Consider the following 11902-nt stretch of genomic DNA (forward strand, 5'->3'; position numbering starts at 1 on the left):
TGGTAGTTGTCACAATGAAGAAAATAGTTGTAAATAACAGGTAAAATAATGATGAAACTGCTTTTATTTTCTTAACAACTATGATTTGCTCTGATAGTAACAGGAAGTAATTTATTTTTTTTTTACATTTTTGATAATTCCTAAAACAATAATATTAAGAAAAATAAATGAACAATTCCTATAATTACTATAATGATTTCATTATTTATATTGTATTTTCACTGTGGAAAGCTTTGAATGACTGGGAGGGAATTAATTAACCTACCAGTATCCATGTGTCTGAACCTGTAGTCTAACATTGTATCATTCTACACCACTCAATGGCAGCAATTTTCACATTTTAAATTGAAAATCAAATGAATTTTTAAAAAATGAATACGTACAGCATTTCATGAAGGAAATTACTGATATTCAAATAAATTAACATTGTATACTGGTTGGTCTTAAAAGTTAACAGTTAGCTGTACAAGTCAACAGTTAGCCAACTAGCTAAAAGGTCTGTCAATTCCTAATAGACTATGAAACTCAGTATGCTAACTTTGTCAGTGTTGCTTAGTTAAAGGAAGTATTAAATTATTAAGTTATACTAAGCATCTTAATATGTGAGAAAAAGCATGTGCAGTGAGCTATTTCGCCCCTAGAGCAATTACATTAGCTAGCTAGCGGTTATTAATAGCTACCATCTTATATTCATAGTTAATAGACAATCTTAATATTAGTTAAATTGCTAATTAATAATTAGTTTTACCTATTATAAATGGTTCTGCAGGAGGCAAGAGACAAGCATTTTACAGGGAACGTATGAGTGGGATGAAGCTGGGTTATTGGCTAGGGAGTCCCCTCTTTCTGCCTTTCAGTAGACTCTGGGACTGTCACGAAGTGGAACACTAAAGCTTAAAATTTGTCACAGACAGAATATAATTTAGGACACAACAGAACAAAATATGCAATATCCTAGTGGATAGGGCACTGCCCTCTAATTCAAGAAATTTTGAGATTGTGCCCTCTCGGCTAGCAGTGGTGCAGCGGAAGCTTGCTGGGCCCATAACCCAGAGGTAGATGGATCAAAACCATCCTCTGCAAAAATGGCTTTATAGGAACTTTTAGTAACCGCTACTTAAAAACTGTTGTAGAGTGGGTTTGGTGCTTTTGTTATTTATAAAGAAAATGCTTCTGCTATTCGTGTTGTTCTTCCTTCACTGAAACAAATGAAGCTTTGGTGCCTAATTAAGGAGTTTTAAATCAGCGTAGGTGCAGGTCACCATCTCTGGATTCACTCGTTGAAGCAAAAAGCATTCTTTTCTAAAGTCCTGGAGTATGTGCAAGTAGGATCTTTTTCACTGCGAGCGTATGGCTATGTATGTGACGAATAAACCAAACTTGAACTTCTTATTGTTGCATTTATCTTTGCATGTCTTTCCGCCTTTCAGTAGACTCTGGGACTGTCAGGAAGTGGAACACTAAATCTTAAAATTTGTCACAGTCAGACAGAATATAATTTAGGACACAATAGAATACAATATGCCCCATTCAGCCCTATCGGATAGCAGAGTGTGGCAGCGGAAGCATGCTTGGCCCATAACCCAGCGGTCGATGGATTGAACCCATCCTTTGCTAAAATGGCTTTAAGAGAAGTCATAGTAATCGCTACTTAAAAACTGTTGTAGAGTGGGTTTGGTGCTTTTGTTATTTATAAAGAAAATGCTTCTGCTATTGGTGGTGTTCTTGCTTCACTGCAACAAAACCCCACATCAACTCACAACCACAGTAAGCTTTATTTCTCAGAATATTTTTTAAACCAAAAAATAAAACTGTCAAGCAAAAAAGGTATTCCAAAAAGAATGGATGTAACAAAAGCTTTTGAAACATCACTGCATCTTTGGCAATTTATGCGGAAATGTATATATTTGGCCCGCTTTACTTCTTCAATAGATTTACTCTTTATAAAGAAAAGGGTTGGATTTTAGGAGGCAAAAATAGAACACAGCAAACTTATAAAATACAACCTCAAAGTATTTATAAATCTGTACAAATATGTAATGTCTCTAAGCGTACTTCTGAACATGCCACTTTGTGAAGCACATCTGTTTTACATTTATGCAGAGTGGAACATTGCAAGATTTGCACATGAGCATTGTCCTCTTCTTGCAGTACACACATTTCCTCCTCCCATGTGAGGCTTTCTGTCGCACGTCAGTGGATACCTGACACACTGGAACAGGGAAGCACCCCTCTGGTCTCTGCTCCCGGACATGAGGAAGAGATGAGCAGGCGCTCACAGCTTCTGCCTGCGAAGATTCCTGTGGCTGCCCAGCACCAGCCAGCTCCAAACACAACACCTCCCTGAAGCGCTTCTGGTTGAGGGGCTTCTGCTCTCTTGCCAGTGCCATCTCCTTATGGATAATGAAGCTGTTCATCACCGCAATGTCAATAAACTGAAGAAACAGCTGCACAAACCAGCGCCTGGTCTTCTGGGTTGGAGAGAAGTACTTTATGAGGGCATCAGACCAGTCAACTTCTTCCATGAACGTGTTGTATGCCCACACAGGGTCCGGTACTGGGATCTGTTGGGTGCACCAAGCGCCACTTGGACTTCTGACCTGACACTGCATTGATTTTCCACTATAGGCTTTGTGGGCAGTGGAGCACACAGTGACATCTCGTATGTCCTTCCACTTTACGAACAGCAACGGGCCATCCCTGATCCATCGCATGTCACCACGGTCTGCTTTTCTTGGCAGGGCATTAGCTGATGTTCTTGGGAAGCATATCCTGGTCTCACGGATGGTTCCACATGCCCCAAAACCAATTCCTCGCAGGTGACGGAAGAGCAGCGAACTGGTGTAAAAACTGTCAACATAAACTGTGTATCCCGTGCCCAGAGAAGGTACATCAATCAGATCAACCACAGCATCGAAGCTTAGGCCTTTTCCAGACCGTTTCCGTGCATTCCCCTTATACACGCGGAAGTTATACGTGTAGCCACTGGAGATGTCAGCCAGGACGAAGAGCTTGTACCCCCGCCTGGGGGGCTTGTCCGTCACCCTGTGCCTCACCTCGGTGGCCACGATTCTTTCATCTACTGCAATGTTCTGGTGCGGATGGTAGTAGGCCTGGCAGGCAGTCAGGATCTGTTCCTGGAGTGGCTTGATGCGGAAGAGACCATCATACCCAGGCTGACCTTGGAGCTGATCATTTACGGCATCTGCTGCTGGGTCACTCATGTGCAGGTATGCACTGATGGCTTTATACCGCTTCCCAGCCATCACAGAAGGAGGAAACGGGTAGCTATGCAAGTGATCCTTCCTCCACAGGTCCCCAATAGCTGAAGGCTTCATCAGTCCAAGATAGATGATTATGCTGAGATAATGAAGCATTTCATCCGCATTTACATCCGTCCACGGCCTCTTCGTGTCATTCCCTTTTCTCTGAGCTGCAAATCCGTTGGTATTGTTGCATAGGGTTTGGATCACCTCTTGACTGAAGAACAGCTGGAAGATGTCAGAAGGGCTGTAGACCGTCTGAAAATCCAACTGAACTCCTGGGTTCCTCCTGGGACAAAACGTCAATGGGGGAGGCTGCTCATCTTCCTCTGAGGTGTCGTGCCATCTGTCCTCCTGTGCCGTAGGTGGTGGTGACGCTGTGCTCTTTCCCCCGGGAGCTGATCTTCTCTTCCTTGCTCTAGCAAGAGGTTGTTGCCCAGCTACGGTGTGGGAGGTGTTGCTGGGTATCGGAGCTGATGGTATGGGCACTACTGTCTTTGCATGGGGTGGGCTTGTGCTTCTGCTGCCTTTGTCACTAGAGAGGGTAGAAGTTGATTGTTGCCCTGGGAGTGGGTCAGAAGAGGTGTGAAACATTCCATGTGGGGGAGGGTAAGGTGGATCTACTTCACTGCGAGACAAAGACAGGATAACATAGCCAAATGAGTGCAATATGTACCATGAAAATAAATACAAACTTCAAACTGTCATGATAAATAAGGATAAATTACTATAAGTAATAGTTACACTTACATTATTAGTTATTGCATATTAGTTACAACTATAGTACCTTTCTCATAGCCAAGGACACTTTACAATCAACACTCAACTCACAACACGCAGACGCAGATGTTCGAGATTTTACACTGGCTAAATCATATTAGCGTAATAGGCTACAATATAATGTCGACGCACCATAACTACTTGCTAAACGATATTAGATTCAGTGCCAATAGGCTAAAAGATTATGTTGGAGTTAATATTCTATAAATATATAGTATGCATTCTCTCAAGCCAACCCAACAGTCTCACAAAAGTGAATGATATACTTACGGCATATCGAGCACGGCGTCGATTCCATGGACAAACGCGACTTCTTCCTCTGAGTCCATGCTTGCAGCCATGGAAGCGTCATCACTCTCACTCTCCTCATCACTAAATCTAAACAAGTTCTCATCAACTTCAGCCAGTGTAAGTCGTTTCCTTTCCATGGTTGTGATAAAGATATGCACTAAAACGTTTTAGCAAAAACGAAATCACGGAGTAAACTAAACTCTTACACTTCTTTATGAAACTCTTCTTGCATACTCACGCCCCTTTTTAAGTCAGCTATTGCACAGTCTCTCTGGACAAGTACGACACAAGTACGACTTTACACCACAGTAAAGCCCACAGTAAATCCAACTCGACCTTTGGCCTGTTGTTACTTCAGTCGTCTGTGATAAAGATATCCACTAAAAGGTTTTCTCGAAGGCAAAATCACGAAGTAAACTGCCCAAAAACCGAGCAACTAACCTGCACTCTACAATAGCAACAGGTAAACAGCACGCGCGCAACAGGGCTCGTTAATGTGTTCCGCGTGGCCCGCCCCGTCTCTGTAGTGACCATTCATGGCAAATGAGCTGTCGAGATTTTCGTCTGCCTGAATGCTATTTGTTGAAAATGGTGTCAAACACTTTGGTTTCGATGGCCCATTACTGTAAGCTTTTTTTCTTCCTTTCCCCATTTTCTACCAGGGTCTTCTGGTACTTACATTTACATTTATGCCATTTACTTGCAAATAAGAATTAGTTCTTAATGTACAAATTACGCAAGGAGCACAATAAAAAAAAAAAGCATAGCACAGGACACGTGGTTTGGCTTTTTCAGAAGATACAAAAGCAGAATGAGTAAAACTAGGGGTCTACAATATACATGTAGACTTTCCTGGCACCATCTTGGAGCCAGGACAGAAATTGATGCTTGTCATCCATTAGACGTGAAGCAAGGTATTTCAAGCCGAGCCGTACTCGAGGTTCGAAGTACTCGAGGTACGGATTGGGCTGTGACCATTGACCTCGTATATGAAGGGGCTGGTCCATTTTTGGCTTTGTAGGCAAGCATCAAGGTTTTAAACGTTGGAGCTGTCAAGTGTGGCCTTCTTGAGGATTGGTACCACCCTGGCGGTTTTGAATGCAGTTGGCACGTATCCAGAAGATAAGGAATTATTGATGATGACAGTGATGAAAGGAAGCAGATCTCTTACACTTGTCTGGAACAGAGTGGAACGAATTAGATCCAGCAGACATGTAGTCGGATTGCTGGAAGTCAGGAGCTGAAGAATTTCGTCTGAGGAGAGAGGAGAAAAAGAAGTCAGAGAGTTGGATGTTGGGGAATGCACATTGGTTGAGAGAGTGCATCTCCTTCATATCCAGGATATTTAATTTTAGAATTTTAGCATCTGAATTTGGCCTTTTGAATTTCATCAACTTGAAAAAAATAAAATTAATAAAAAATTATATATATATATATATATATATATATATATGAAACTCTTCTTGCATATATATATATATATATACACTACTCATGGTAAGGAAAAAACAGGGTACAGAGTATTTTCATACACTGTACATTATTTTATACTTGTATATAAGCCAGTAGGTTTACTAAGTAGCACTTCAGAATGGACTTCCATTGTCCATAATAAAATGTATTATTGTATTTATTAGTATAGATTTATATAGTAGGATTCTAAGTTTTAGTAAAATGTTTTATTATATAGCCTGTATGGTACTTTAATATTACTCTATCTATAATGGTCAAGCTTTGTTTTCCATGCGTACAGGGCATTTTGATTAATATTTTATACATTAGCATAAATTGTATATTTGAGTATAATTCATTACCATTTTTAAAACACCTACCATGTTACATAAGTATTATCTTTCTGTTGCCATGGAGAATGTAAATAAAAATCACTTAACAGGTTTCCAGGAAACATGACATCACATACTCTATTAACAACATTCTAATGACATTACATGGCACTGTAGCCCTTCTTATAGACCTGATGATATTATTTACAGGGCACATTCATGCTTCCTCTGGGCACCCGGTTTGCGGTTTGCATTCAGGCCATGACCTGGAAAGGCAGAGGCACTTTCCCCTGCTAAAGGGCAGCTTCTGAATCAGATGAATCCAGACTACCTCCAGCCTGCCAGTGAGTTCTTTAATCCATAACTGTCTATTTTCATATACTGCAGAATGTATTTGAAAGTATGTATATATACATTAATTCATTTTTAACATTTCATTGCTTAATTTGTTTGCTATTTAAATCAACCATATTTGACTTGAATTAATTGTTTTGTCACCCCCCCCCCCCCCCCCCCCCCCCCCCAATGAGACAGTGATGTGTGTGGACTCCTATGGGCCGGCACCCTCGCATGTGGTCGGCCATATTAGTGGTGCTGTAGAGGCACTGACCATAAAGATCCTCCAGCATCCCACTGGTGTGCTCCTTACCAAATTGCTATGTATGACACAGAGGGGAAAAAAGAAAAAGCTAATTAAATGTATGTTTGTAAGGTCTGGTGGAGGTACAGAGCTCAGCTGCCTGGCAACATTGGAGCTTATTATACCAACCAGGAGCTCTACTGGCAGCAGGTCTACTGGGAGTGGTACATGCAGACCTACTACTCTCACCTGTCCAGACTGGAGCAATGGCATAAGACCTGCCACCAGAACCACATGCAGAACATGGCCAAGCAAACGACGACAACTCCACCACCGCAGCTGCGGAAGAGAAAGAGGAAGGCCTTCTCTGGAGATGAGGGATCATTCTCTCACTCCAGCTCAGAGTCGGAGGCACATGCTGACGAGGGCCAACCTCCTAGCAAAAGGCCATGCATGAACCTTTTCGGTGAGGAGCCAATTGGTGTGTGATGCAGTGGTTACCAAAGAAGGAGAATTGTTCTTCTCCAAGCAAATCTTAGACCTGGTGGAGGTGATTCCTGGCATTCTGCATCTGGCTGCAGTGATGGACTTCTCTGTCTGAAGTGCTGTGGTCTCTGGACCACATTTTTTCCTCTGCTTTGTAAATTGTAAATTTCTGTTTTGTAAATTATTTTTCTTGAGAGAAGTTGTATTAAAGTTTATTTTCAATTAAATTGTTTTTCAGATCTTATTTAATTATTTAGGAACGATTCATAGTTCATTAATTATACTTTGTTTGTTACCTTATTTAAAACATACATGCAACCCAGTGACCTTGTTTGCAAAGTCTACATGTATATTGTAGACCCCTAGTTTTACTCATTCTGCTTTTGTATCTTCTGAAAAAGCCAAATCAAAATGCCCTGTACGCATGGAAAACAAAGCTTGACCATTATAGATAGAGTAATATTAAAGTACCATACAGGCTATATAATAAAACATTTTACTAAAACTTAGAATCCTACTATATAAATCTATACTAATAAATACAATAATACATTTTATTATGGACAATGGAAGTCCATTCTGAAGTGCTACTTAGTAAACCTACTGGCTTATATACAAGTATAAAATAATGTACAGTGTATGAAAATACTCTGTACCCTGTTTTTTCCTTACCATGAGTAGTGTATATATATATATATATATATATATATATATATATATATATATATATAATTTTTTATTAATTTTATTTTTTTCAAGTTGATGAAATTCAAAAGGCCAAATTCAGATGCTAAAATTCTAAAATTAAATATCCTGGATATGAAGGAGATGCACTCTCTCAACCAATGTGCATTCCCCAACATCCAACTCTCTGACTTCTTTTTCTCCTCTCTCCTCAGACGAAATTCTTCAGCTCCTGACTTCCAGCAATCCGACTACATGTCTGCTGGATCTAATTCGTTCCACTCTGTTCCAGACAAGTGTAAGAGATCTGCTTCCTTTCATCACTGTCATCATCAATAATTCCTTATCTTCTGGATACGTGCCAACTGCATTCAAAACCGCCAGGGTGGTACCAATCCTCAAGAAGGCCACACTTGACAGCTCCAACGTTTAAAACCTTGATGCTTGCCTACAAAGCCAAAAATGGACCAGCCCCTTCATATACGAGGTCAATGGTCACAGCCCAATCCGTACCTCGAGTACTTCGAACCTCGAGTACGGCTCGGCTTGAAATACCTTGCTTCACGTCTAATGGATGACAAGCATCAATTTCTGTCCTGGCTCCAAGATGGTGCCAGGAAAGTCTACATGTATATTGTAGACCCCTAGTTTTACTCATTCTGCTTTTGTATCTTCTGAAAAAGCCAAACCACGTGTCCTGTGCTATGCTTTTTTTTTTTTATTGTGCTCCTTGCGTAATTTGTACATTAAGAACTAATTCTTATTTGCAAGTAAATGGCATAAATGTAAATGTAAGTACCAGAAGACCCTGGTAGAAAATGGGGAAAGGAAGAAAAAAAAGCTTACAGTAATGGGCCATCGAAACCAAAGTGTTTGACACCATTTTCAACAAATAGCATTCAGGCAGACGAAAATCTCGACAGCTCATTTGCCATGAATGGTCACTACAGAGACGGGGCGGGCCACGCGGAACACATTAACGAGCCCTGTTGCGCGCGTGCTGTTTACCTGTTGCTATTGTAGAGTGCACGTTAGTTGCTCGGTTTTTGGGCAGTTTACTTCGTGATTTCGTTTTTGCCTTCGAGAAAACCTTTTAGTGGATATCTTTATCACAGACGACTGAAGTAACAACAGGCCAAAGGTCGAGTTGGATTTACTGTGGGCTTTACTGTGGTGTAAAGTCGTACTTGTGTCGTACTTGTCCAGAGAGACTGTGCAATAGCTGACTTAAAAAGGGGCGTGAGTATGCAAGAAGAGTTTCATAAAGAAGTGTAAGAGTTTAGTTTACTCCGTGATTTCGTTTTTGCTAAAACGTTTTAGTGCATATCTTTATCACAACCATGGAAAGGAAACGACTTACACTGGCTGAAGTTGATGAGAACTTGTTTAGATTTAGTGATGAGGAGAGTGAGAGTGATGACGCTTCCATGGCTGCAAGCATGGACTCAGAGGAAGAAGTCGCGTTTGTCCATGGAATCGACGCCGTGCTCGATATGCCGTAAGTATATCATTCACTTTTGTGAGACTGTTGGGTTGGCTTGAGAGAATGCATACTATATATTTATAGAATATTAACTCCAACATAATCTTTTAGCCTATTGGCACTGAATCTAATATCGTTTAGCAAGTAGTTATGGTGCGTCGACATTATATTGTAGCCTATTGCGCTAATATGATTTAGCCAGTGTAAAATCTCGAACATCTGCGTCTGCGTGTTGTGAGTTGAGTGTTGATTGTAAAGTGTCCTTGGCTATGAGAAAGGTACTATAGTTGTAACTAATATGCAATAACTAATAATGTAAGTGTAACTATTACTTATAGTAATTTATCCTTATTTATCATGACAGTTTGAAGTTTGTATTTATTTTCATGGTACATATTGCACTCATTTGGCTATGTTATCCTGTCTTTGTCTCGCAGTGAAGTAGATCCACCTTACCCTCCCCCACATGGAATGTTTCACACCTCTTCTGACCCACTCCCAGGGCAACAATCAACTTCTACCCTCTCTAGTGACAAAGGCAGCAGAAGCACAAGCCCACCCCATGCAAAGACAGTAGTGCCCATACCATCAGCTCCGATACCCAGCAACACCTCCCACACCGTAGCTGGGCAACAACCTCTTGCTAGAGCAAGGAAGAGAAGATCAGCTCCCGGGGGAAAGAGCACAGCGTCACCACCACCTACGGCACAGGAGGACAGATGGCACGACACCTCAGAGGAAGATGAGCAGCCTCCCCCATTGACGTTTTGTCCCAGGAGGAACCCAGGAGTTCAGTTGGATTTTCAGACGGTCTACAGCCCTTCTGACATCTTCCAGCTGTTCTTCAGTCAAGAGGTGATCCAAACCCTATGCAACAATACCAACGGATTTGCAGCTCAGAGAAAAGGGAATGACACGAAGAGGCCGTGGACGGATGTAAATGCGGATGAAATGCTTCATTATCTCAGCATAATCATCTATCTTGGACTGATGAAGCCTTCAGCTATTGGGGACCTGTGGAGGAAGGATCACTTGCATAGCTACCCGTTTCCTCCTTCTGTGATGGCTGGGAAGCGGTATAAAGCCATCAGTGCATACCTGCACATGAGTGACCCAGCAGCAGATGCCGTAAATGATCAGCTCCAAGGTCAGCCTGGGTATGATGGTCTCTTCCGCATCAAGCCACTCCAGGAACAGATCCTGACTGCCTGCCAGGCCTACTACCATCCGCACCAGAACATTGCAGTAGATGAAAGAATCGTGGCCACCGAGGTGAGGCACAGGGTGACGGACAAGCCCCCCAGGCGGGGGGTACAAGCTCTTCGTCCTGGCTGACATCTCCAGTGGCTACACGTATAACTTCCGCGTGTATAAGGGGAATGCACGGAAACGGTCTGGAAAAGGCCTAAGCTTCGATGCTGTGGTTGATCTGATTGATGTACCTTCTCTGGGCACGGGATACACAGTTTATGTTGACAGTTTTTACACCAGTTCGCTGCTCTTCCGTCACCTGCGAGGAATTGGTTTTGGGGCATGTGGAACCATCCGTGAGACCAGGATATGCTTCCCAAGAACATCAGCTAATGCCCTGCCAAGAAAAGCAGACCGTGGTGACATGCGATGGATCAGGGATGGCCCGTTGCTGTTCGTAAAGTGGAAGGACATACGAGATGTCACTGTGTGCTCCACTGCCCACAAAGCCTATAGTGGAAAATCAATGCAGTGTCAGGTCAGAAGTCCAAGTGGCGCTTGGTGCACCCAACAGATCCCAGTACCGGACCCTGTGTGGGCATACAACACGTTCATGGGAGAAGTTGACTGGTCTGATGCCCTCATAAAGTACTTCTCTCCAACCCAGAAGACCAGGCGCTGGTTTGTGCAGCTGTTTCTTCAGTTTATTGACATTGCGGTGATGAACAGCTTCATTATCCATAAGGAGATGGCACTGGCAAGACAGCAGAAGCCCCTCAACCAGAAGCGCTTCAGGGAGGTGTTGTGTTTGGAGCTGGCTGGTGCTGGGCAGCCACAGGAATCTTCGCAGGCAGAAGCTGTGAGCGCCTGCTCATCTCTTCCTCATGTCCGGGAGCAGAGACCAGAGGGGTGCTTCCCTGTTCCAGTGTGTCAGGTATCCACTGACGTGCGACAGAAAGCCTCACATGGGAGGAGGAAATGTGTGTACTGCAAGAAGAGGACAATGCTCATGTGCAAATCTTGCAATGTTCCACTCTGCATAAATGTAAAACAGATATGCTTCACAAAGTGGCATGTTCAGAAGTACGCTTAGAGACATTACATATTTGTACAGATTTATAAATACTTTGAGGTTGTATTTTATAAGTTTGCTGTGTTCTATTTTTGCCTCCTAAAATCCAACCCTTTTCTTTATAAAGAGTAAATCTATTGAAGAAGTAAAGCGGGCCAAATATATACATTTCCGCATAAATTGCCAAAGATGCAGTGATGTTTCAAAAGCTGTTGTTACATTCATTCTTTTTGGAATACCTTTTTTGCTTGACAGTTTTATTTTTTGGTTTAAAAAATATTCTGAGAA

At 42.0% G+C, this 11902-nt stretch overlaps 2 protein-coding genes across 2 annotated transcripts; one reads left to right on the top strand and one right to left on the bottom strand.

The window, feature by feature from the left end:
- Positions 1–1756: 1756 nt before the first annotated feature.
- On the bottom strand, positions 1757–4837 carry LOC113586172 (piggyBac transposable element-derived protein 4-like). Its single transcript, XM_035522302.1, has 2 exons — positions 4314–4837; positions 1757–3891 (listed from the first exon to the last, which is right to left on the bottom strand). Exons 1-2 carry the CDS (start codon positions 4469–4471, stop codon positions 2046–2048), a joined length of 2004 nt encoding a protein of 667 aa, XP_035378195.1. The 5' UTR covers positions 4472–4837; the 3' UTR covers positions 1757–2045.
- A 4022-nt stretch (positions 4838–8859) lies between these two features.
- Positions 8860–11635, top strand: LOC118240731 (piggyBac transposable element-derived protein 4-like). The gene is made up of 3 exons (XM_035522655.1): positions 8860–9366; positions 9789–10662; positions 10727–11635. The coding sequence occupies exons 1-3, from the start codon at positions 9209–9211 to the stop codon at positions 11633–11635; spliced, it is 1941 nt and encodes a 646-aa protein (XP_035378548.1). The 5' UTR covers positions 8860–9208.
- The last annotated feature ends 267 nt before the right edge of the window (positions 11636–11902 follow it).

Source organism: Electrophorus electricus, chromosome 24, assembly GCF_013358815.1.
Source record: "Electrophorus electricus isolate fEleEle1 chromosome 24, fEleEle1.pri, whole genome shotgun sequence".
NCBI lineage: Eukaryota > Metazoa > Chordata > Actinopteri > Gymnotiformes > Gymnotidae > Electrophorus > Electrophorus electricus.

Bases quoted from the DNA above. Each gene is read 5' to 3' on its own strand.
- LOC118240731 (XM_035522655.1), top strand. From the start codon at position 9,209: ATGGAAAGGAAACGACTTACACTGGCTGAAGTTGATGAGAACTTGTTT. The intron at 9,367-9,788 runs GTAAGTATATCA...TTTGTCTCGCAG, and splicing joins GACGCCGTGCTCGATATGCC to TGAAGTAGATCCACCTTACC. The intron at 10,663-10,726 runs GTACAAGCTCTT...CGCGTGTATAAG, and splicing joins ACAAGCCCCCCAGGCGGGGG to GGGAATGCACGGAAACGGTC.
- LOC113586172 (XM_035522302.1), bottom strand. From the start codon at position 4,471: ATGGAAAGGAAACGACTTACACTGGCTGAAGTTGATGAGAACTTGTTT. The intron at 3,892-4,313 runs GTAAGTATATCA...TTTGTCTCGCAG, and splicing joins GACGCCGTGCTCGATATGCC to TGAAGTAGATCCACCTTACC.